We start from the raw sequence: 27,771 nt of genomic DNA, 5'->3' as shown, positions 1-27,771 counted from the left end.
TAAAATATTAAATAGTTCAATATTTTATACCAAAAGAAATCAAATGTTTTAAAACCATATTACTCTGGATTTTTTTCTTAAACTTAAATTTGTTTTTCAAAATATCTTACCATTCATTTAAATATTTTTCCTTAATTAAAATTCAAATTGTTTAATATTTTTTTTATATTTTAAATCGTTTTTTATTCATAATCCTTGTATATTTTTTTTCTTTTTGAAATTTTTATTTATTTTTTTTTTTCATATTATACTTAATTTCGTTTCTAGCACATATTGTGAATACAATTTTGTAGATTTTGTTGTTCTTGTTGAATTTTCGACGAAACTACTTTAATAGTCTTGGATTATTATGAAATCATTTTATACAAATTTTATTATATTAAAAATTATTATATTTTTTTTCTTGTAAGAGGAAAATATTAAAAATTTTAAGGAAATTTTTTACTCAATAACACTGTTTGTGTTTTAGAATTTTTGAGAATTTTTATGTGTTTATTACTTAAAATATAAACATATTTTTTTTTTATTATTAATATTTTTTTTTTAGAATTATGACTATTTCTTAAAATAATCAGTTTAGTTCTTAAAGAATTTTTTGTATTTTTATATATATTTTTTTTGTGTTGATAATAATACTTAAACTTAAGTTTTTTTTTTTTGATTTTTAAAATAAAAATAGAAAGGAAAGTCAAGTGTAATTTTCATTTTCGTTATTAGTTTTTTATGGGTTTAAGTATCTTATTTATGGTATTTTTATTCCTTTTTTTATAATTTTCATATAATACATTTAAACTAATATTTGTTGTTTTTTTATAGTTTTTTTTTTAACAAGAAACACTTAAAATTTAAATTTGAATTTGGTTTTTCATATTTTATTTGTAATATTATATTATGTTTTAAGAACTATTATTTAACATTTAATTTATTTATATATGAGACTGACTTACTGGCTGTTTGACATTTGATTTGATGTTTTTCTCTTTATTATTCCATTTTTTAGCTTATGGGTTTATTTTAAAAATTATCTTTTTTGTTTTTTTTTTCTGGATTATTTGTCTAAAAAATAAACATAGAAATATTTCTTTATAAAGTTTAGTTTTAACACAATATTTCTAATAAATTTTAAGCTAAATTTTTTCTTTATTATTATTAAGTTTAATTCTATTATTTTGTTTTTTTGCTTTCAGTTTTTATATATAAATTCGATATTTACAAAAAAAAATATTTTGTTTTGTACATATTGTATATATAGAGAGTAGTATGTTTTACTATTTATTTTAATTTCTTGTATTTATTTTAATTTTTTTAATTTAGCAAACATTGATAAATGTATCTAAGAACAAATTCAATGAATTGTATATTTGTTTTAATTATTTTATTCCAATTTATTTTTCAAGTTTTTTTTTTCCTTCTGTTTTCTTTATTTACAATTGTTTTATGTCTGCAATTCTTTATATTTATATTGATTTTTTATATGATTTTATTTTTGTTTATTTAACATTTTATTTATGTCTAATAGGAAACAATCGATGATATTGTTAAACATCGAGTAGAATATGTGTTTTGCTGTCAATGTATTGTCAGTTGTGAGATTAGAAAGTGTAGATTTTATTGAAGATCTTAATTTGTGTTTTTAAATCGAAAATTCTACATTACATTATAGGCTTTATTAAAAAGTTTATTTGCAAAGTTATTTGGTCTATTGTATTCGATATGTTTCAATTATTAGTTGAATTAGAATAGAATATTTAAAAAAATCTTTACATGACAAAGAAGTTTTTGTTTTATAAATTGAAAAATACTTAAAACTGCAGTATTGTAGAAGAGAGCAGTTTGCGAACATAGTTGATACCCTTCCTATCACTGTTGCCAATTTAGCTATTTTCTCGTCAAATCTAGCGATTTTTAATCCCATTTTGCGGGGAAAAATATGATTTAGCTATTAGCGGGAAATCTAGCGATTTTTCTATAGATTTTAAGGCATTTTTTATTCATTTATATTTTGATAATATCGCTTAAAAGTTGCTACGAATGACGATATTTACATATATGTATGTATATAAAAATATGCATTCAATGTAAATTATTTGAGTTTTAGCTGTGTTATTTTGAATGTTCTGAAGATCATAATTAGGAGCAAATATTTGTGCGTACAGGTAAATTTATACGAAAAACTTTAAAAGGGGTATATTTTGTTGTACTCAATTAAAAAACGAATATTTAATTATTCTAGTCTTTTAGTAAATGTGTGATATGATAATAAAATTTACCATAATTCTAAAAATTAGTGAACATTGGAAATAAGTGACGAAAGGATCGATCCATAAAGTCCTAAAAATTTACAACATTTCTAAGGCGTATAGGGCCGCATATCGATATTGCAGATAAACTTCTCACGAAAGGAGTGTATAATAATAATCTTGGGTGCCCCGGTAGGCTAGTTGCTAGTGTGCTAGCCTGTCAGTCTGGGGGTTGTGGGTTCGATTCCCAGCAGAGATCCTGGTCTGCTACACTACAACGGTCGTATGGTTATCGTCACCCTGCTCGGTAAATTAGGTTAGAATATAATTTGTAATTGTATTGTAATGGAAAAATAAATAATACTCTTATGCCGAAAATAAAGGATCGATCCATAAAGGCCAGCATTTCGAAATTCAATTTATCTTTACAACATTTCAAAAGCAATCTGTATAGGGTCGCATATCGAAATTAACCTCAACTTGACATTTTTCCTAACCCAAAGTGAAAATATTTAACATAAAAAAGATTCTCTTATGTGTTTGTTATAAGATGTGTTTGTATTACTATCCCATTCCTACGTATGTATATAGATTTTAGCGATAAATCGCTGACTTTTTAGAATAATATAAAAAATCTAAAAAAATTTAGCTAGTTTTTTTAGCTATTTCTTTTCAGAATCATATAATAAATATTATTTTGACGATTTATCGCTAAATTTTTCAAAATGTCTTGAATTTAGCTATTTTCTAGCTATTTTTCAGTCGACTTTAGCGATATTTTTGGGAAAAAAGTTGGCAACAGTGCTTCCTATAAACATCTTTAGTTATGCAGTATATAAAATATCTTTATAAATCGTTTTTATAATGTCCGCCTGCACTGCTACATTAACTCGGACGTTAGTGCCGTTCTTTATAAAAAATTAACTCTTTATGGTAAGGTCTGATGAGCAAGGCAAGCCTATGGCAAGCAATTGGTTTTTCAAAACCCCATGATTCTGTAAACTAATAACAGTTAATAAACATTGGGCCAACCTTTACCTTTATAATGGGGAGGGTATTATGCGTTTGTGCTGTTATTTGTAACAACCAAAAATATTGGTCCTATACCCTCCTTAAAGTATACAAATTGGCTCAGAATCACTTTCTGAGTCTATTAAGCAATATCCGTCTGTCCGCCCGTCCGTCCGTCTGTCTGTCTGTCTGTCTGTCTGTCTGTCTGTCTGTCTGCCCGTCTGTTTGTCTGTCCGTCTGTGTATCCATGTAAACCTTGTGCGCATGCTACAAGTCGCAAGATATTTTGATGAAATTTTGTTTTATATATGTTTAAATGATATTGCCGATTTCCATAATGATCGGTCTGCATTTAAACCTAGCCCCCATACAAAGTCCTCTTTCAGAAAATGACTTGAATGTGGAAATTCACCTTTAAACACTACTATCACATTGAAATTCTGCATAAATAACTTTATTGTCATCATAAATCGCTCTACCAAAATTGGAACAGTGGAACATAGGGCCGCAACAAATGTTTTCCAGTTCAATTTATCAAAACACATCATCTTCATCTCGCTCCATGAAACTCCAAATTCCTGCAGCTCTTGTTCTATCTGTCGTCAACCCCCAAGGCTCTAGAACTTGGGGGTTGAATTCGACGACTTGTCGCGAGAGATCAGTACTTGGATTTCTCATAGTGTGCCCTAGCCAAATTTACAAGAACATATGCACATATGAATCGGAGCTTGGTCAGTACGTTTCCATTGATCCAGATTTGAGATAGTGACTGGCCAGAAAATTCTGAGAATACGTCTGAGACACCAGTTGACAAAAGCTTGTAAACTACTCATCACTCGACGGGATATGTTTCATGTTTCGCAACCATATAAAAGTACAGTCCTTACATTGGAGTTAAAGACTTTAAGTTTGATGTTCGTTGGGATGTTCTGTGATCTTCAGAATTTATTCATTGTACCAAAAGCTTGCTTTGCTTTACTCAATCTATTTTGTATGTCCTCCTTGCTGTCTCCGCTCGTTGATATTAAACCTCGTCGATAGTCTGCCCCGCGAGCTGGGGCAGACTTGACGCATTGACTTGGTTTTCTTGATGTTAATTTGTAAGCCAACAAGTTGTTCAGACATAGACTTGCTTAGCACAACATCCAGAACAATATTAAATAAAAGGGGGACAGAACACATACATGAAGGACTCCACCGTAATATTTATGGGTTTGCTCTGTGAGCCTTCATGAAGGATGCGGCAAAATGAGTCATTGTATAGCTCTGGTCTGAGACTGATCTTATCCCAAATAGCATTGTGAACCAGTGTATCAAAAGCACGTTTGAAATCCACGAACACTTAGTAAAGGGGTGAATGCCATTCCACCGACTGTTCCACAATAACCCTTAAGCGGTTAGATTTACCTTAGCTCCCATATAACCCCTGTTTCAGAAAATCACAAGTTAACAGAAATGATACAATGTCATGAGAAGGTTATACTTTATAAGTTCGTCATTATGTTTTTAATTTCCACAACCCTTGGAAGTACTTATATGGCCATCTGTCCAGCTGTCTTTATGTTTGTTGAAATTAATTTATTGAAGACCCCGGATGTCTTTGGGATCCAAATCTTCAATACTTCTATCAAACATGCGAGAAGTTTCCAATATCAAAAATCGGTCCATAAATTACGGAAATATGGGCAAAAATACCAAAAACAACTCATGAAGGTATTGTTGGTAAACAAAAGAAGTTAACGCTGAAAACAAAAATGGCAACAATTACAAAGTTTTGGTAAAGATATTTAAAAGTTCTCATACACAGAGGGAATAAGAAATATTCACGCCTGGTACCAAATTGACACCAAAGAGTTTATAATTTTTCAATAACATCCGTTGTCAAAGTATATACTTACATACGTACCACAACACTATGTAATGTTGACAAGGCAACGTTGTCAACATTGAAACAATTCGTTGTTGAAATCTAAATTGTATACATATCCGTTGTCTAAATCTTAACAAAGGTGGTAAGAACACTATAGGCAATGGATTGTTTGTCAATAGTGAGCTTACCACGTTTGTTAACATTTAGACAACGGATGTGTATAAAATTTAGATTTCGACAACGAATTATTGCAATGTTGTCAACATTACATATTGTTGTTGTACGTATGTATATACTTTGACAGCGGATGGTATTGAAAAATTATAAACAGTTTGGTGTCAAATATTGTTATGTGTACAAATATTGTTTCAACTGGCACAGTATCTTTCGGCGTTTGAGATGAAGGGCCTAAGTGTCACAATAAATCGACTCGCATATCTCGAAATACAAACACCGCGATGACGATATTTTTTAACCAAAAAAAAAAAAAAAAAATACATTTATAAAATATTTATACTATTGATATATTTTTTCCAAAAATCTTGTATTCAAACAAAAACTAAAACATAAATTACCACTAAAAACCATTAATTACCACTTTCATAATCATACAGCAAAAACCCAAGTTAGAGCAAACAACATCAACTGTTTCCAATAATTAACAATTACTTTATATTACACAATACTAATGGCATTTTTAAAGGCCAAAAAAAAGGATATTCACAGAAAGCCAAAAATATAAAAATTGACAAAAAAAAACTAAAACTCATCTAATTAATTTATTTATAAAAAAGTATGCATATTTATAAAATCTTTAATTTTAAGACTTTCTGTGATTAGCCATAATATTTTATATTAATTTAATTTATAGACCTACCCACACACAAAATACATTCATACCTAATTACACAATACAAAAATTTAATTTATAATTAAATTTATTATTTTCATTATTATAAATATTAGTTAGTTAAATAACTTAATTACCTTTTACACTAATTTATAATTATTTTTATTATTATTTATTTTTTATATAATTTATACAATATTAAATATCATTTTTGAATTTTTTGCATTCATTTAAATAAAAAAGTTGCTTATTATCTATTTGGAAATTATAAAACAATATTAAATTATAATAATTAAATCAGTTTTATAAGTTACAAACTTTTTTTTACTTTGTTTTCGTTTTTATTTCTTTTTTTTGTGTTCTAAAGTTATAGAGAGTTTGGGGAGTTTTGGTTATATTTAAATATTTATGTCCCCAGGGTGTTTGTTTCGTATTATTTAAGCGTAGGATCCAGTGTTGTAAATTCCAATTCACCACGTGGTAAAATAAGATCAGGGTCTGCAATATATACTACGTTGTTATAATAATCGTTTAATGGTATATATTTTTGTTAGGTTACAAAAAGTTTCAAACAGAAAAAAAAAAAAATACATAAAGTGCAGAAAAATGTTATTTAAAAAAGAGAAAAAGAACAACAGGAAGAGATTAATAAAAGTATTAAATAAATTTATAACAATTTAATTGTTTTAAAACAAATACTTAAATAATTAATTTAATAAACACATACTTTACACTTTCAAACACATACACACCTAAGCAATAACATAAAAGCAAAAATAAAGATTAAAGGTAAAAAACCTTTAAGCAGCTACAACAGTTTCAAAAAAAGGCAGCCAAGCAACAAACGGCTTTTAATAATAAATGTAGTTTTATAATAATATAAATATAAAGTTTTCAAAAAAAGTAACTGTTTTACTTTTAAGAGGATTTTCTATTTTAAATTAATTCTGCAACATTTTAAATTTAATAGAACTCTACAAACATAAACACCGATTTCTTAAGAATATTTAAAAAATAATTGTTTCAAGTCAAGTAAGCAAATTCTTAAGAAAGTTCGTATGTATGTGAAAGTACGATTTTTTGAATTTTCATAAACATCTTAAGGCATTTTGTGTGTTTTCCAAATAAATATTGTATTTCATGAGAATTCAATTTTAGCTTAAGTTCGTTTAGAGGAATTTTTATTTTTAAATTTCAATTAGAATAAGATTAATAAACTTTTAATTATTTTAGAAATACTTTTAATATATTAATATGACTTCCTATTAAAGCCTTATAATTAGAAATTTTTACATTTACATAAAGCTAAATCTTTATGCTTTGAAAAATGTTAATTGATAAGAAAAATATAAGACATAGAGGTTAAAATATTGTATATCTTTAAAAACACTAAAGATAAAAAACTATGTAAAAGTCAATGAGATTCACAGAGGATACTTTCTCCACCACTATTCACTAAAAAGTGTTGTGTAGAAATCATTAATTGAAGCACAATAGACTAACTAAGGTGTGGTGCTGGGAATACAACAGCGGACTAATGATAACGAGACCCAGGTTCATTTCCTGTGATAGACATTTTTTTAAACAAAACGATCTTTTAACTCCCTATTGGCAATAATTTGGCTAGGAGAGCCCGTTAATAACTTGCCTCAAAAATTTCAATGAATATATAGTTTTTAACTCATTACTTTTCTATATAAATTTTGGCTAGGAGTGTTTTTGTAGAAGCCTTTAAAATTTATTCCGAAATATATGTAAAATAGCTCATTTTATATAGATGTTCGTAAAACATTAAAAAACATACAAATGAAAAGATTTAAACGTCACTTACGGACAAGATCACAAATATTTAAAAAACTCTCAAATAGACATTAAATATTTATAATCACCTTATATGAGATCGTTTTGCTGTAATAACAGGATGATAAAATCGTATCTTTCAATCGTAATAAAAAGCTCTGCTGGGTAATTGAGTATATTTTAATTTCCATCGATCTTAAAAGGAAAGATAAAGTCAAAAAGATCAATAAGCCAAATGATCTCAACTAACAAAGGGGACATTGTATAACAATTTGAGACAAAAAATACATTGATCTTACATTAGATAGAAAAGGGGAAAAAGGAAGAGAGCTCTCTCCTTATCAATGATACAAATGATCTACCCTAACAGGGGGTGACCAAAGAAATGAGATAAAAAGATACTATGATATCTAAAGGAGATCACCTAACAAAGGCGACATTATATAACAATTTGTGACAAAAAGTATAGCGATCTTGAAATGAGAAAGAAAAGGAGAAAAGGAAAGGGAGCTCTTTCCCTATCAATGAAACCAATGATCTACCTAAACAGGAGGTAACAAAATATAATAGCTTGAGACAAACAAATTAAATGATCTCTTAAGGAGATCACCTAACAAAGGCGACATTACGTAATAATTTAGGACAAAAAGTCTAGTTATCATAAAATGAGATAGAAAAGGATAAAAGAGCTCTCTCCCTAGCAATGAAACAAATGATCTACCCAAACAGGAGATAACAAAAAAATACACAATGATCTCACTTGACAAAGGCAACATTACATAACAAGTTGGGAAAAAAAGTTCAGCGATTTTCAAATGAGACAGAGAAGGAGAAAAGTAAAGAGGTCTTTTTTTCGATTAATGCGATAAATGATCTAATCTAAACACAAGGATACAGAATTATAATGATATTCAATTATTCAAAATCTACCAATATTGTTTATATTATAACCGAATTCAAATACTTATGAGAGACACTGTAAATAATAATTTCACACAAAAATTGTGCTGGCCAAAAAATATTTAACTTAAAGACCAAAGTATACTTTTCTAAAGAATTAAGCATCGCTAATTGCGAAATTGGCCTCAGAATGTTTATCACATCATATCAGGTTTTTGAGATATCGTGTACTAAAAACTGAAAAATCCCCGTTTTTTGAGTATATTTAAGTCGTTATAACAGCGTGAAGAAATCTTTGTTGATAAAATCTGATATTTAATTTGAATGTTCAATCTATCGGCTTAAAAATAAAGGTTTAATCTCCGTCATATCTGTGTGCTTTTTCGAGATCTTAACCTAAAGCTTGGAACAACCACAAAATTACAATTTTTACCTTTATTCTATGACAAACTATATGCCTCAATTTGTTACAATTTTCCCAATAAAAATCTGTTCAAATTATTTAAAAATCTCATGTGCTTGAGAAGATATCGCAGTATAAATTTTTTTTATTTATAGTTGTTTCAAGGTTTAAGTTAAGATATCTCAAAGAATGATGAAGATATGACCGTCATTGTATAGTCGATTGGTCTTTTTGATGATATAACTGATTTTATAAGTAAGGTGTCTCAATAAAGGTAAAAAACCGGATTTTTAAGTTTTTAGGACACAATATCTCAAAAACCTTATATGATAGAGGAATACTTTGGCATGTATTATCTAACATAAGAAATATGTAGACTAGACTTTGATCTAGTTTATTACTATAGACTATTCTACAAATAAGTCTCTTCAGTAGTGTAATATCTAGCCAACTGATTAGTTTTTTGATTAGTCTACTGACTACTTATTCTAAGAACTACTTAGAAAAAAGTTTTGAATATAAAAAGTAACCAAACAATTAAGAATGTATAGTCGGGCATGGCCAACCTACACCTACACCAGTGAGTATGTTAAAAATGTGGATTATTTTTTTTAATAATAAAGCAACATAGTACAACATTTAACATACTTATAAACCTAAAAGCGCTATTCTCACGGTTGTATGGGGGTAGGCGAAATAATTGACCGATTTCAACCAATAGCGTTCGCCCTTGGGTCAAAAGAAGGGTATGTGATAAATTCCATCAAATTATCTGGAAAATTGCGACCGGTAGCGTTCGCACAAGGTTTACATGGGCACACAGATGGACAGACAGACAGACAGACAGACAGACGGACGGATGGACGGACAGACATAACTTAAATGTAGACAACAGTACTAAATTTCCCATCCCATAAATGTTGTAAAGGTTAATAAGAAGGATTACAGAAAAAGGACTCTACTGACCATTGACCTGCAAAGTCTAACTGTGATAACTTAAGTATATGACTAGAATATTATTACAGTTATGAGTATTTCTTTTCAGCTAATTAAACAAAAGTTTAAACCCCAATTTAATGCATAATTAATAGCACCTTTTTAGGAACAATTCCTTTTATTGAAAGCTATTTTTTAAAATAGCAAATAAATTAATAATGTTTTCTTTTTCATTTAACAAAAAGGTACAATCTAAATACATTAATAAAATATTTAATTAAATATTTTTCCCGTTAAAAAAAAAGAGAACCATTCAAAATGACAGTGAAAAAGGATTAAAATTTATTAAGCACAACTAAAAAGCATAAAAACTAATTTATGAATAAAACAAACTGACAGTTTTATCATTTGAATTGTCATAAATTTAACAAGTTAACAAAAAAATGAGTTTTTATTTAAATATTTCGTTAATAAAATATTTTAAAATGCCACAAAATAAACCATAAGTCCTTATAAGGACATTTGAAAAAAAAAATAGTAGAGGGATAGAATTTTGTATTAAATGAATGTTTATTTAGTCTAACAACTGTAACATAAAACCTAATAAAATATAAAGAAACTAGAGCAAATGTGTGTTGGTTGGTGGGTTCTGTTGTTGTTAATATTGTAATATTTTATTTGAAATGTTGTTATTTATATTTTGATCAAGTGTTTTATTTTATAATGACCTAATTTATTGTTTTTGACCCTCATTCTGGCTAAGGCATATATTTTCACTTATTATGGTTCCATGTTTATTTATACCGTAAAGTGAGAGATGAAGTCGTTAAATTAAAAATCGCCCCTCTTTTTTTATCATGCTCACATTATTTTCGAATTTTTATTGTTATGGCAGTTTTATACTTTGAAAATTAAAAAAAAAACATTTCAGTTTTTTTCTTTTATTTTATATGGCGTCTCAAAGCCATTAAATATATTTTCTTTCGACTTTATTTGCTGTGCGTTTTTTTTTATTTGTACATTTGCTATTTCTATTGAGTTTTTTGTGCTGTTAAAATGGCATGGAAATGTGGAAAAGTACTGTTGGTAAAATGTATAAGAAACTGTTTTAAGTATAAAACAGTGGGATTTTAAGGAAATAAAATAAAATTCACTTAAGGAATATAAATAAGTTGTTAAAAAAAAAGACATGAGCAACGAACTTGAATGCTTTAATCTATTTTTAATTATTTTCTTTCTTTTTCTTTGCTGCTGGTTAAAAATGGCCTAAAAATTATTATGAAGAGGATAAAAATTAAGCAATTTTTGTAAACTGTTAAGCTTATTTAAGATCTTTTAAATGTTTAAAAAGTTAACAATTTAACAATTTTCAGCCTGTTGCTAAATTGTGTTTTAAATTATAGCTTGCTAAACTTCTTAGTCTGTGTATGAGTATAACTTTAGGTAAACTTAGGTCAGAGTACAGCTTTTAACTGCCTGTTAAGTGTAAGTTAGTTTAAAACATACCTACACCCATACAAATGTACATATATGTGTGCTAGAGAGGAAGAGTAAGACAATTGCAATTGTCAACAATTTAAGTTTTTATGCCATAATAAAAGGATCTCTTTCCTTTTTTTTTCATCTCTGTAGTACTATACGTTTTGTTACTCTACTTCACAACTGGCAATTGCTGTTTGTGTTATTATTGTTGCTCAATTTTTTTTTAAACATTTTTCTAAAATAGTTTTTGTAGTTGTTGTTGTTGCAGTAGTTATTGTCAACAATGACGAGACGTTATACAATAGTGTAAAGAAAACTACAATAATACTTACAACTACACACACTCACACATGTATGTATGTAAGTACTATATGTGTCCGTGTACGTGCGTACTTATATAAGTGTGTTGGCATACTTGAATTTTTGTATACTCATTCAAACAATATGAACGAACAACATCCGCAGGGGGACATTTCACTCACTTGACAGACAATTGACAATGTTTTTCTCTTGTTTTTTTTTTTTCTTCTTTATGTGTATGCTCACATGTTACCAGGTTTTCAATTGTGGGAGTTTGTGTGTGTAAATGTGTTGTTTGTTGACTTTCAACAACAATTGTTGACTATTTGACAATTTGCTTAAAACTTGTTATAATTTTTTTTTCATCTATTTCAATTTTTTATTATTGTTTGTACAAAAAATAGAATGTTGTTGCTGTATTTTTTTTAAAGAATTTTTGCGAGAAATTTCTTTTTAAATTACCGAAATTTATACTTTTTTTAGTTTCATGAGTCATTTTATAAATATTTTGAAATAAGCTAAAACGAAAAATATTAAATCATTTGAAAGTAAAAGAAAGCTATTTAAAGATCCATAGACTATTAAATTGACTAGTTCTAGACAATGGAATATGCTATATAGGTATATATCCCAAGCAGACAATTTTATAGACTATTAATTTAGTAAATTAGTTTTAAGCAAGTTAGAGTTTTATATTCCGCTGTGCCGAATCTCATAAACCCATCATCAAACCGTATGCCGTAAAAGGAATGATTCCCCATAAACATCAGGGTGATATATGGAATGTATCTTAAGTCAATTATGGACCGAGCTCTTTTGAATTAACAAAATATTTCTTTTTGAAAACAAACTATATTCGAGTCGAATTGCTATACTGCTATACTCGTATTTTTAAGCCAGTAATTTTCTGAAGGGGACCTTATGTATGGTTAGGGTCAATTATGGGCTCATCCACATTAAATTTGGTAGAGAGATTTTAGCTAGCATAAAACTTATGTGTGTCGAATTTCACCACTACATTCATATTTTTAAGCAAGTAATGAGCGTTATAGTAATTTTCTGAAGGGATCTTATATGGGGTTAGGGTCAATTATGGACCCATCCACAGATTTTGGCTCATATGAAACTTATTTATATCGAATTTCTTCGCTATACTCGTATTTTTTAAGCCAGTAATTAGCGTTTAAGTCATTTTCTAAAGAGAACCTTATATGGGGGTAGGGTAGTAGGTAGGAGATTTTGGCTCATAAGCTTATTAATGTCGAATTTCATCGATATACTCGTACTTTTAAAACAGATATCCCCCTTAAAGCTGTTTTTCGTGGGTCCACTTTTATGGCGGCTATCCGAAAACGTGGACCTATATTGCCCATTTTCAATACTAAACAAACCTTACCTATGGAGGATATTTGTGAAAAATTTCCGATCCTCATAAAATTTAGTTGGGAGATTTTGGCTCATATGAAACTTATTAATGTCGAATTTCATCGACATACTCGTACTTTTAAAACAGATATGCCCTTTAAAGCTGTTTTTCGGAGGTTCATTAATATGGCGGCTATCCGAAAACGTGGACCTATATTGTCCATTTTCAATATCAAGTTCAATAAAAAGTTCCCTGTATTAAAGAATTGCATTTACGATGGATCAGTAAAACACAAAACAAAATGAGTAGTGATCGAGTTAATGAATAGAATCTACAAGATAAATTTTAAACACCAATATGAAAATAAGTTGATTTGCAGAAATTCGATTACAGTTTTCTTACTTTCAGAGTTTTCTTATTTCAGAAGAACGTATACAAGTCAAAAACAACAATCAATCAATAGAAGGAATTCTGACTCCCATAAGCCTTATCTCTTATCGGATGTGAAGACATCGGTTTCAAAAGATGGATCACTTGACATGAAATTCCCCATATGTATATCCTCACGATACTTGTAGATTCACGTACTTTAATCTTTGTATCACTTGTTGCAGTAGTTCTTGACTTTACAAATGAAAGCTTCTTTTATATAGATCATCAATATATCGTCTGAATTTTTCAAATTTCTCCTAATAATGTATGCCAATCAAATGAAAATTATCATTTTTAGTTCGTAAAACGTACAAAAAAGTCTTCAGCATGTAACAATGACGAAATGCATGTGATAAAATGTTTATTATTTTGTCATAAAATTTTAACAAGTTTACCAAAGAAGACAAAATACTCTCATACACACACACATACAAACACATATACTCTCACACAATTGAAAAAAGTATCAGCATTTGCATGTATAGAAAAACTATACATTAGGGTGATAACTTTTGTGTAATTTTACATAGTTTATAAAAAAATACTTCGAAAAAGTGTGTATCTTTTCCCGAAGATAAAATAAAATGTTCCTTATGCTATAAAATGGGTAATTTCTGACACAAACAAGTTTCATTATTTGGTACAAGACATGAAGGAAAGGTTAAGTTAAATCGATTTCCAAAATGATTCGGGTAAAGTATTTTCGTTTTAAATCACCACGAACTATCTCATACCGATAGATCTTTATTTTGGTTATTACCCTACTAAACATACGTGTAAAGTATGTAAATAACAAAATATGTAAGTATGTATGTATAAGTGAAAAACATGTGACATGTGTATAGAGATAGAGACACAAAGAGAAAAACCAAGACTAGTATAGAAATGTAAAGATGAAGAGAATTCATAAAAGTTAAAAGCATTTTGCAATTATGGCCAATTAAAGCCACAAGAGTGCTTTGTATGCCAAAAATAACAACATCAACTACAAAAAGAAAAAAAAACATAAAATACACAAATTATATAACACACAGATCCAGGCATACAAACACACATACATAGGTACTCCTATAACAAGTTGTTAAATAATCGTTTTTAAAAATTTAGGTAAAAATTACTTTAAACAGAAAGACAAAAGAAATTTGTTTTATTTTCGTACATTTTATTAGAAAAATACAGAAAAGTTTCACACAAACAACAATATTAAATCCTTAATAGGAACAAAATAAATTGGTCTATAGTAGGTGCTTCTATTTTGTGTTTTAGTTACTAAATTGTTATAGAAAGAAAGTAAAAATAATTTAAATTTGAAATAAAATTTTCTAGGTGTTGTTGATATTATTACTACCAGGAGTATTTATACCGAAAGTAATTGTAAATGTCTGGTCAGTGATAAACATAGTTCTTTTGTAAGTTAAAGTGCTAATTTCTCTAGACTAAAGACAATGGCGGTTGTAGTTTTTAGACACTCTGGAAAGCGTTAAAAATCTGATGAAGGCAGAAAATTTAATTTAAATTTGTTGTAACATTGTAAAGAAAATTACGTGTACTAGAACTTATAAAAGTAAAAGGAACATTTTAGAAAGGAAAAAGCTAGTAAATAGTACTTTTGTTTGATTTATATGTATATCTAGGGCACTTATAGTTGCTGGCACACTTGTATAGGAAAATGTTTCATCAAATTTGAGAAATAATCAAAACAGTGGGTAACAGACTTGCATATATCTTATGGAAAATGTAGACTAGTAGTAAAACGGGTAAATTCGAAACATTTTAAACCTTTCCCCACTGTGCAGTAACATCAAATCTAGATTAGATAGAATATCATAAGAGGCTTCTTCTAACGAAAAAATAGAGAAAAACCATATTGTTGTACAAAAAAATTTAAAAAAAATAACTGGTTGGAAACAATGGACATTTTCTCATACAAACAAAAAAAAAAAAAAAAACTCACACATACTAAACAAATATAAAAAAAAAATCTTAAAATATATAACCAAGATAAAAGCATTTTAATGGGTTTAAAGCAATCATTTTAAGAAATAGAAATATTTTCTTTTAAACTCCTAAATTAAAGAAAAACAAAAGTTGACACCTACAATGAAAATTAAATTTATAATACCAATATACTTATAAAGAAAATTTTTAAGGAATTGTTAAGGACTCTTGGGTATTAGTATAGGAAAAACTATAAGTAATATTAAACATAATCTTAAATTAATCTTAAACATCACTGCCATTTGTCCAGAGGTTAAGACCTCCTGTCGTTGTAGACGTTTTAATGGGCACATATTTTTTGGACCAGGCTGCATTCAATAGAGCGGTGTTGGATATGGCAGTTACCATGTTGGACGCATTATTTGTTAATGTAGAGGAAACTGCATTAGCAGTGGTATTATTAGTGTTAGTAGTTGTGGTTGTCGGAGTAGTGACAGCAGTTAAAGGATATAAGGCGTAGCAATTAACAGCCGCTGAAGCATGACACTCAAGCAATGGCAATAGAACATCGCCTGCAGGGGTAAAGGGAAACATGGTAAGCAAAATATAAAGAATTTTAACAAATTAGTTGAGTTAAATGGAAATTTATACACAATTTTTGCAAGTAACAGTTACATTTCAGATAACAAGCATATTATTTTTTTTTAATTTTTCATAAGTGGGAATATGTAGTTTTAAATAGTTATAGTAGTAGGGAGTTTTTAAGTTAAATGATAGAGCTTTTCATAGGTAATAGAAGGTCAGAAGTATCACTACAGTTTGAGAGAGGACAAGCAGTATCACAAGCCTCCTTAAGGCGGATTGAACAATTATGTTATCTTTAAGTTTTAGTTTTAGCACTACAAAAGAACTACTTAAATTTTTGATTTTAAATAAGCCTACGGATTTACGTGCACAATTATAGTACAGCTAAGTATATACATTTTATATAGACCTACAAAGGAATTATGTTATAAATTTATTCGGGACTACTTTATACTTTCTACTAGTAGCTTAGTTAGTTACTAAAAAGGAGAAAAATAGGATTTTTACTTACAAATCGGAAACATGAATTTCCTATTTTATATGAAAATATTTACTACTAATGATACAAGTGTGATTGTGTGTATATGAGTTAACTTTGGGTAACATTTTTATGTTAAAACAAATGATGATTTCTAGTTCAGTTCTAGTTCAGTTCTAGTTCAGTTCTAGTTCAGTTCTAGTTCAGTTCTAGTTCAGTTCTAGTTCAGTTCTAGTTCAGTTCTAGTTCAGTTCTAGTTCAGTTCTAGTTCAGTTCTAGTTCAGTTCTAGTTCAGTTCTAGTTCAGTTCTAGTTCAGTTCTAGTTCAGTTCTAGTTCAGTTCTAGTTCAGTTCTAGTTCAGTTCTAGTTCAGTTCTAGTTCAGTTCTAGTTCAGTTCTAGTTCAGTTCTAGTTCAGTTCTAGTTCAGTTCTAGTTCAGTTCTAGTTCAGTTCTAGTTCAGTTCTAGTTCAGTTCTAGTTCAGTTCTAGTTCAGTTCAGTCTAGTTCAGTTCTAGTTTCTAGTTCAGTTCTAGTTCAGTTCTAGTTCAGTTCTAGTTCAGTTCTAGTTCAGTTCTAGTTCAGTTCTAGTTCAGTTCTAGTTCAGTTCTAGTTCAGTTTCTAGTTCAGTTCTAGTTCAGTTCTAGTTCAGTTCTAGTTCAGTTCTAGTTCAGTTCTAGTTCAGTTCTAGTTCAGTTCTAGTTCAGTTCTAGTTCAGTTCTAGTTCAGTTCTAGTTCAGTTCTAGTTCAGTTCTAGTTCAGTTCTAGTTCAGTTCTAGTTCAGTTCTAGTTTCAGTTCTAGTTCAGTTCTAGTTCAGTTCTAGTTCAGTTCTAGTTCAGTTCTAGTTCAGTTCTAGTTCAGTTCTAGTTCAGTTCTAGTTCAGTTCTAGTTCAGTTCTAGTTCAGTTCTAGTTCAGTTCTAGTTCAGTTCTAGTTCAGTTCTAGTTCAGTTCTAGTTCAGTTCTAGTTCAGTTCTAGTTCAGTTCTAGTTCAGTTCTAGTTCAGTTCTAGTTCAGTTCTAGTTCAGTTCTAGTTCAGTTCTAGTTCAGTTCTAGTTCAGTTCTAGTTCAGTTCTAGTTCAGTTCTAGTTCAGTTCTAGTTCAGTTCTAGTTCAGTTCTAGTTCAGTTCTAGTTCAGTTCTAGTTCAGTTCTAGTTCAGTTCTAGTTCAGTTTCTAGTTCAGTTCTAGTTCAGTTCTAGTTCAGTTCTAGTTCAGTTCTAGTTTAGTTCTAGATGGGTTTTAGTTCCAATTTATATAACAACGTAAAAAATATATTCCCAACCATAATGAAAAAATTAAATCAGGAATTAATTTGCTTTTAAAATATTAAACAAGTAAACATTGTCGTTTAAATAATATAACAATTGCCTAGAGAACCATCAGGTTTAAAATATTCCAACTTGGCGTATGATAAATAAAATATTAATTATACGCTCCATTATGCAGTAGAATTAAATTTTTCGTTAAAAATCCCAAAACAAATCACAGTTTTAACGAGCGACATGTAACAAATTTCCGTCTATTTTTTCTAATAAACTAATTAAAAGTGACGGATGTAATGAAACTTTTTGAATACAAATAATGGTGTCATTTCTAAGCCGTAATAATTTAATCAAATAAAATGTAAATTTTGTTCATGAAATAAACAGAATATACAATTAAAATGAAATGCGGAAAAACAAAAACACACATACAGAGTAATTGAAGAAGTATAAAACAGTTACGGGACTAAATAATTCGTACACACACAGACATACAAAATTAAAAAGTGTAAGCTGAAATGCAAAAGGGACTTATTCATTTTAAGACGATTTCGAAAAAGAAACTAAATACATTTTTTATATTAAATTCGACCATTTAATTAAGCACAAAATGTAATGCTTTTGTTTTCTTTATTTAAAATTTTGACAACTGTCTGTTACAGCCTTTTGCATTTTAACTAGCGTTAAATTCTTTAGTAAATATTTAAATAAGGCGATTTAGAGCTGTAAGTTTTTTTTTTTAACAAAAAATATTACAGTGTATTTTAGTTAATATTAATTAAGAATAAAGGCTTATATAGACACAAAAAACATTAGGGTATTAAAAGAAACAGTAGAAAACAGTAACAAAAAAAATAATTTGTAATTATTTAAAGTTATTAAGAAAAGTATATGAAAGGAAAATATAAATTTACTTATATTAAAATTTAAATAAATATAAAAAGTAAATAGTTTGTTTATTTTTGGCATTAAAATTAAAATAAATAAAACTAAACTACTTAAAACTTAATACTGCAGTGTATTGATAATAAAAATAAAAGGGATTATTATTATTAATTACAAAAATTGCTACTACAGCTGAAGAAACAATAAACAATACAAATAAAATTACAGGTCATTCACAAAACAAACATACATTATTTCTATTTCTAAAGATATAAATTTTATACATATTAAAGAAAAACTAAGTAAATAAGCTAATATTTTTTATATTATTGCAGCATTTAACTAAAATCTACAAATTAAACATTTAGTTGTGAAAATCAATTCTAAGAAATCTACTACTTTAAAGAAAATTATATAGAATTATAATTTATTAAGTATAGATTTGGGTATAGTACCGTTTAGACTGGGCTGAGCGTATTGTATGAATCCCTCCGATATATAATGGTGTTGAGAACTAGACGTACTCGTACTACAACGTGGACCCATACTATGAGGTGCCACTCTTGCTCTTATTTCCGCGGCTCGAGTTCCACCCATAGCTGCTTCTTCGTCATTAAGTTCGTCTTCTTCGATGTACATAGATGGAACGTCATTGCGGGCGGGTCTAAAATGAAGAAATATCAGATATGTTAATGCTCTCTTTTAAATAAAGTTTAAAGTTATAAAATAATATGTATAATTTGTACGAAATATTAAATCTCATATTTATTTCAACTCAAAAATACAAAAGATTTGGTCTAGTTCAGTTCAAGTTCTAGTTCTAGTTATAAGTTAGTTATAGTTCACTTCATGTTCATTCCAAGTATCTTTATCAATAACATTCTCTTTTTATTACCAGTATACACGTAGTTACAACAACTATTTGTAAATTTGATTGTAGATTTTCTATCAATAGATATTATAAAACTTGACCAATAAATTACAATTCATCCGCTTTTGTATTTTGTTTTTAAACTGTGTCCCTTATAGATATATCGCTTTTTTATTGTAAAAGTGATATAAACCAAAATTCGTGTTTTTTAAGTAAGTAATACAAACTAACTGCCTTGTAAAAGCCTCTCTTAAAATTTTTATAAAAATTATTTACAATAAAATTTAATTAATTTCGATTAGTACACTCTTACAGTAAATGAGCTTTATAGAGAGTATGGTGTCGTATAGTAATTTAATACAAAACTTCATCTTGCATTTAACTACCAGTATAAAATGTAAATATGTATGTGTGTTTATACACATTTTATACTGTGTATGTATGTCCGTTTGCCTTAGTAGTCAAGTTAAAATCCACCGTTATTAGCAGAATATATTGTTGTTTGGGCTTTTGTTTGTTGTTGTTGTTGTTTTATTTTTCACTCTCTCTCTGTTATTTTCCTTGTGTCATTGCTAATTGGATTTACTTATCGGTTGTGCTCAATCTCAATTTCACATTAAATGAGTTGTGTTGTAAAACGAAGACAACAACAATACTCTACACACATTGCGATAGTATTTGTTATTTTATTTTTACCCTCCAACCAATTTTATTTATGTTTTTTATTTGTTTTGTTCTCTTTTATTATTGTGATCTTGTTTTATATATAGATATATTATATAAAAAGCAACATAGACATACAGGAATATATATAACTACAAAACACATACATATATGTATGTACATTCCTATGTTATTTCTGCGAATTCGCTGTATAGAATAGTAGGTATTGTTTAAAATACTTGTAACTGATATGTATGTATGAGTGTGTTTGAAAGTGTTTTTCTCTATTATTGTATATTTGTGTATGTCAAATACATTTGTGCGTTTGTTTATATACATTTGTGCCTTTGACTATGGTTCTGGGTGCTAATACTTATGTATGTATGTATATTCTTTTATCAAGTTGTGTATTGTTTTTTTGTGTTTCATTGTATTAGTATGTTGCATGTTGTGGTTATATGTATATAAATGTGTGTAGTTTGTGTTTTTATTAAGCATTGACATTTAAGTTTAAATCTATAAAGATTTGTTTTGTCTTCCCACAATTGTTGTAATTCGATTTTTGTGTGGTTAATTGTAAGAAAATGTGAAGCTCTTTATGAGAACACAAATATGATGACTATATTTTTAACAAAATTAAAATTAGTATTTATTTTTATCATATTTTTTAATAATTTGTAAAGGTGAAAAAACTTTTAAAAAAATGTTTTCACGTTTTTTTCTTTTCATTGTTATCGTTGTATTTCAAAATCAAAAGTTTTGAAGCGAAAAGGAATTTGATTAGTAAAATTGTATTCAATAAGCCTGATAATATGCTTCAGTTTTTCTCTGCTCACACTTACATTACATTAGTGTGGTAACGTTGCGTATGAGAAATGTGTATTTTTTAACAGACCAATGTTACGTATACGTTAAAAATAAAATAGGAAATCAATATTATGTATAAAACAAGTAAGAAATATAATATATATAATACCATATAATACCCTACACCTGTTACAAAAATAAAATGTGATTTAGTTTTTATAATAAAGCATTTAAGTTGAATTGTACCTTGCCTTGAATTAAACTTATGCCATTTATTGCTGAATTGTGGACATTTAAGTCAAATTTTGAAGGGGGCTTTAAATAGGGGCTATAGTCAAATGAGACCTTATAATTATAAAATTCATGAGGGTCATCAAGGCAACTTGGTTTTGCAGTTTTTTGGCGGCGGCTAGGTAAAATAATGGACCGATGTTAACCATTTTCAATACGTTTCGTCTCCGGTACCACAGAAGATCATCTGAATTAACTTCAAAATTGCGACCTGTAGTTTGATTACAAGGTTTACTAGCCCTATTCAGGGTTACAGTTGTATGGGGGCTAGGTGAAATATTGGACCGAACTTGACTATTTTCAATAGGCTTCGTCCCTGGGACAAATTTCATTGAATTATCTTTAAAATTGCGACCTGTAGTTTGATTACAAATTGTACATGGACAGACAGATGGACAGACGGACGGACGGACATAGCTAAATTGACTAAGAAAATGATTCTAAGCCTTTAAGGTGGGTATAGAACAGTCACGAGCAAAACTGAAATTCTAATGCACGCGTGCATAGGCCAAGAAATTCTGCTGACGCTTTGTTGACACACCTACACTATAAGCTTGTGTGTATTAGTGTGTCTGTGTTTTACTAAAATGACCACTTGTTTGTTGCTTTGTTACGATCTCAGAGATCAAAATCAAATCAGTTGCTGTTCAGCTTTTGTAGAAGCAAGATCACGTTGCGGATTTTTTTATGCTTATGATTTTTTCTCTTTTATTACACCTAGCAAAATGTTTGATATAAATTGGGAAAATGATTTCTTTTTTATAGAAAACATGGACGGTGAGGCACAATGCGTCGTATGTTATAAAATTATATGTAGAAAAGCTTTATTTTTTTTGAAAAGGCTTTATGAAACTTGCCATGGACCCTTAAATGACCTTAGGGGACATGACAGAAAAGTAAAGTTGTTGCAATTAAAAGGTTAACCGATCAACACATTGGTGACTTATTGCGTATTAAGGAATATAAAGGAAACATTGATTTGGATAGATTAGTTGAACTTTAAATTAAGTTCAGTTAATATCTCGGTAATATCCCTTAAAAGTTCGAAATCGAATAGAAAGTCGTGATTTTCTTAATGATATTTCAGTAGTTTTATTTAATACTACTTTTTAAAAATACTACTACTTTTCTTAAATGAAAAACTCTTTCCCTTTATTCCATTTTTGTTTAAAATGCCCAAAAGTTCATGAGTTTTTCTCGTCGTAAAAAGCATTTGCAATAGAAAACATATTTAAAAACTTTTCTCAGTGTACCACCATTTTGTTATAACGTGCAGTCATCTCTCTGCTGCTTAACGCACACAAATATACACATGGTGGTATGTGTTTGCCCATGACTGGTATAGAACCAATATTATTGTGCGTTACAAACATCAGCACAAACCCAATATACCCTCCCCACTAAATTGGTGTAGGGTATAATTAAATGTTTAACTTTAATATTCAATTTTCTACTAAAACCTTTTTCTAGTCATTAAATTTTTCATTCAATTTTTCGATAAAAATTATTTTTTTTTTTTTATCAAAAATTAAATTTTTTACTATAATTTTAATTTTCATCTGTAAATTTAATTTTTCACGATAATTTGAATTTATCACTTAAAATTCAATAAGCCAAAATAATTTACTTAAAATTAAATTTTTCACTAATAATTCAACTATCCACAAACTTTAGTCATAAATTCTAATTTTTCACTAAAAATTTCCAATAAGCGTCAGTCACATCTGAATTTTAAACTAAAGATTATAATTGCTTAACCAGTTCAACAGCTTTAGCCCAGTATTAATTTAAAAATAATTTAAAAATATTTAACCAATAAAGATTGAAAAATTATAATCAAACTATAAAAAAAAAACTACTATTTTTAAAAGCTAATACAATTTTAAAACGTGTTTAAGCTACGCTGTAGCTAAACAAACAATTTCTTATACATTTTATCGAAATTCTTAGACAATTGTATAAATTTATATTGGTTTGTATGAACATATTCAGCCTGTTAACACGTGTTAATATCAAACTGCTACTAGCAAAGAGTATTTTCCAAAGTTTTCCTACTAAAACAATCAAATCATTGAATATATTTGTCGATAGTTGTTGTCTTTTAAACTTTGTCTTAACAGTAACAATGACTAGGGAAAATTACCTTTTTTTCTCTAACTAATGTATATTGTTTCTTATTACTTACTAATACCAAAATTTAAGCCATATTTATATTCTTCTAATTTATGTGGGTATTTTTTTTTTCTTTAGTCATGATTTTTGCAGCTAATTGGTCATTATTGTTTGTTCGCAATTTTTGTAAAAATAAAGGAAGAAAATATTTAACACGATTTATTTTATTATAACAAAAGTCAAAAAAGAAAGCAAAAAAAAAAAATAAATTTGCTACGTAATATTTAATTAATTAATAATACAATTACCACTGACAAATCATGTATGATGTATGCATTCAATCATTTACAATTCAATTGAATTCAAATCAAATATTGAACAATGGGTTATAAAATTAAAACCACTTGTTGAAAATATAATATATATATTTTTCTTTTCTCTGACAAAACATAATTGAATTATGTATAAAATTTAAAATTCAATATTATATTTTCATGCTTTAATATTTTATATGGCCCACTGTATTTAGCTACATTGTATAATTTAGTTTCACTATATGTGCTGCTACAACTAAATAATACTTAATTTATGCATCTATGAGTTTATGTCTGTATTTACATTCAAGTTATTCGTTTGGATTTATAACTTTACTGTTATTTAGCACTCAATATATAATCGCTGGTAATAAATCGAATTATACGAATACGAGTAAGTATAATAGAATTCTGGATAAATTGTTTGTAATATTTCATAGTGGTATTAAATTCTTCTATAATTTTCCATTTTTCATACTAATTTTTATGATTTTAACATAAAAATGGAAATTAAGAAGTGAACTAAATCAAAATCAAAGTACAATAGCAAATGAGTAACATAGAATCGTAATAATTGAACATGAATAACATACATCCTTATGTACACATACACATTTACACAAACACATTTACTCGATCTTATATATACGCGTTTTAATTCATTTACAATGGTTTTTTATTAGAGTGTGTGTAATAGATATTTGTGCCCTGCAGCCTCCTTTCAACTGAGTGGTTGGATTTTTATATGAGTTTAAAGACCATAAATCTGTAAAATTGGTTTCTAAGCAATATTTATTTAATTTTATACTTTTTATTTCAGTCTGAGATTTTTTACCTTAGTTCAGTTCTAGTTCAGTTCTAGTTCAGTTCTAGTTCAGTTCTAGTTCAGTTCTAGTTCAGTTCTAGTTCAGTTCTAGTTCAGTTCTAGTTCAGTTCTAGTTCAGTTCTAGTTCAGTTCTAGTTCAGTTCTAGTTCAGTTCTAGTTCAGTTCTAGTTCTAGTTCAGTTCTAGTTCAGTTCTAGTTTCAGTTCTAGTTCAGTTCTAGTTCAGTTCTAGTTCAGTTCTAGTTCAGTTCTAGTTCAGTTCGAGTTCAGTTCTAGTTCAGTTCTAGTTCAGTTCTAGTCAGCTCTAGTTCAGTTCTAGTTCTAGTTCAGTTCTAGTTCTAGTTCAGTTCTAGTTCAGTTCTAGTTCAGTTCTAGTTCAGTTCGAGTTCAGTTCTAGTCAGTTCTAGTTCAGTTCTAGTTCAGTTCTAGTTCAGTTCTAGTTCAGTTCTAGTTCAGTTCTAGTTCAGTTCTAGTTCAGTTCTAGTTCAGTTCTAGTTCAGTTCTAGTTCAGTTCTAGTTCAGTTCTAGTTCAGTTCTAGTTCAGTTCTAGTTCAGTTCTAGTTCAGTTCTAGTTCAGTTCTAGTTCAGTTCTAGTTCAGTTCTAGTTCAGTTTCTAGTTCAGTTCTAGTTCAGTTCTAGTTCAGTTCTAGTTCAGTTCTAGTTCAGTTCTAGTTCAGTTATGTTCAGTTCTAGTTCAGTTCTAGTTCAGTTATAGTTCAGTTCTAGTCAGTCAGTTCAGTTCTAGTTCAGTTCTAGTTCAGTTCTAGTTCAGTTCAGTTCAGTTCTAGTTCAGTTCTAGTTCAGTTCTAGTTCAGTTCTAGTCAGTTCTAGTTCAGCTTCTAGTTCAGTTCTAGTTCAGTTCTAGTTCAGTTCTAGTTCAGTTCTAGTTCAGTTCTATTTAGTTTGTCAGTTCTAGTTCATTCTAGTTCAGTCTAGTCAGTTCTAGTTCAGTTCTAGTTCAGTTTCTAGTTCAGTTCTAGTTCAGTTCTAGTTCAGTTCTAGTTCAGTTCTAGTTCAGTTCTAGTTCAGTTCTAGTTCAGTTCTAGTTCAGTTCTAGTTCAGTTCTAGTTCAGTTCTAGTTCAGTTATTATGTTCAGTTCTAGTTCAGTTCTAGTTCAGTTCTAGTTCAGTTTCTAGTTCAGTTCTAGTTCAGTTCTAGTTCAGTTCTAGTTCAGTTCTAGTTCAGTTCTAGTTCAGTTCTAGTTCAGTTCTAGTTCAGTTCTAGTTCAGTTCTAGTTCAGTTCTAGTTCAGTTCTAGTTCAGTTCTAGTTCAGTTCTAGTTCAGTTCTAGTTCAGTTCTAGTTCAGTTCTAGTTCAGTTCTAGTTCAGTTCTAGTTCGTTCTAGTTCAGTTCTAGTTCAGTTCTAGTTCAGTTCTAGTTCAGTTCTAGTTCAGTTCTAGTTCAGTTCTAGTTCAGTTCTAGTTCAGTTCTAGTTCAGTTCTAGTTCAGTTCTAGTTCAGTTCTAGTTCAGTTCTAGTTCAGTTCTAGTTCAGTTCTAGTTCAGTTCTGTTTCAGTTCTGGGAAGAACTTAGTCAGTAAAAAAACCCGATGCACTATTTTCATCCCTTTTGGAAAGTTTTAAGTTCTGCAAGGTATAGGCATGTAAATTTATAAGTATATTTTCTATGCATGTAATTTACCCGCATTTATACATGTCGTAACGATATTGGTTTGTCGTGTCGCATTAAAAATCTGAGCTGAAAAAAGTCAACGAGAGAATGATGTTGTTTCCACTTCCGTTTGTTTGTGTTCATACATCTTGTGCATATGTGTGTAATAAGTGTACTTGAGTATAAGTGTTTCTATTTGTAAACACGAAAGCACATATGTACGTATGACGTAAATTAAAATGAAAAAAGACCCAAATTTAAATTTCGAGAAAAACTAAAGGAAAATACTTAAAACTGGTGTAAAAGAAAAACATTAAATATTTTAATTAATTTCGGTTTAATATATTTTGATATCCATATATTTTTTTCATTAATAACAAGTTTGCTTGTTTTACTACATTGAAAATTTTATTTATATACTAAATACTTTAGTAGTTAAGTCAACGCTATGATTTCTAAGTTTGTAAAAAAACACATATTATATTTATTGTGCTTTTGTGAGTAATTTTTGTTGAAAATGTTGATATTATTTGCACCGTAATGTATGCATTAATTTTAATGATTTGTTGCCCAGACTTTTCTGTCAGTGCAGATGGGTGTTTGCAATATGTATGTCAGTGACAATTTGATTTATAACTGTATTAGAGAAACCATATGCGTTTTCAATTTCAGTATCTATGTTACCCTCTTATGAGAATAACAAATTTTTCTTCAAAAAAATAAAAACGAGAAAGTATCTCTTATGATAGCTAAAAAGAAAATTGCTGTAAAATATAAAAAACATCTGTAATTTGTTAGTTACTTAGAATACAACATTTAACCATGAAATGTTTATTCATTTATTTGAAAGCTAATATTTGCCTCAGTTTATCTTCCCCAAAAATTAGTTGTAAACCACATAAATGTTATATTTTAGGGTTAGTTTAGGGCTGAGGGAAATTCAAATCAAATACCCTTATATAGTAAACCACCATTTATGTGAAAATTGGATATTTATTTTTACCATGTAATTAGAATATATGATGGTCACATGTGATAATAATAAAACTTGTCATTACCACAATATTAGAGATTATGCGATTGTATTGCTGCATTTTTTTGCTTGAATAAATTAGAGATAAATTGATAAAATGAAATATAATTTATAAAATGAACATGAATAAAAGATTTGTGCAAATATATATTTTTTGATATTGAAATTGTGAACTGATTTAGATTTTTAACCTGTACAAATTTTAATATAAAAGTTAAAAGAGTATTTCAATTATTTCTTATACAATCGATGCAAGTTTTGTCGAGTTATACTCAACTACAAGAGATGGCATCTTAATTTTTTCCAAATTTTTTAGGTAAACTCCGAATTAAGAAGAAAACTTTGAATGTATTTATTTAATTGTAAAAGATAATATTTGAAAGTTTTTGAAAAAAGTGAAAAAATCTATACAGTATTTTCATCTGCAGAGCGTTGGATAACTTAGTTTTACCTATATGTCATAAATAAGCCATAACTTATCCAATTTAAAAGATTTATGAACATAATTAATA

General features: G+C 28.5%; 1 protein-coding gene across 1 annotated transcript in view; it reads right to left on the bottom strand.

Annotated features, from left to right (window-relative positions):
* Positions 1 to 6,404: 6,404 nt before the first annotated feature.
* The window catches only part of LOC119607168 (neural cell adhesion molecule 1), a gene marked incomplete at its 5' end in the record, with an annotated part of 123,502 nt that continues 102,135 nt past the window's right edge, over positions 6,405 to 27,771 (bottom strand). The window contains 2 exons of the mRNA XM_037960973.1: positions 6,405 to 6,469; positions 19,190 to 19,398. Of these exons, the coding sequence (XP_037816901.1) occupies positions 6,405 to 6,469; positions 19,190 to 19,398 (274 nt within the window). The remainder of the gene's footprint in view (positions 6,470 to 19,189; positions 19,399 to 27,771) is intronic.

The sequence above is a fragment of the Lucilia sericata genome, unplaced genomic scaffold (genome assembly GCF_015586225.1).
Source record: "Lucilia sericata isolate MDLA Ls3-8-SP2 unplaced genomic scaffold, ASM1558622v1 Contig000666F_arrow, whole genome shotgun sequence".
Taxonomy (NCBI): Eukaryota; Metazoa; Arthropoda; class Insecta; order Diptera; family Calliphoridae; genus Lucilia; species Lucilia sericata.
Note: the sequence above shows the minus strand (reverse complement) of the source record. Positions and strands in the feature narration are given on the sequence as shown.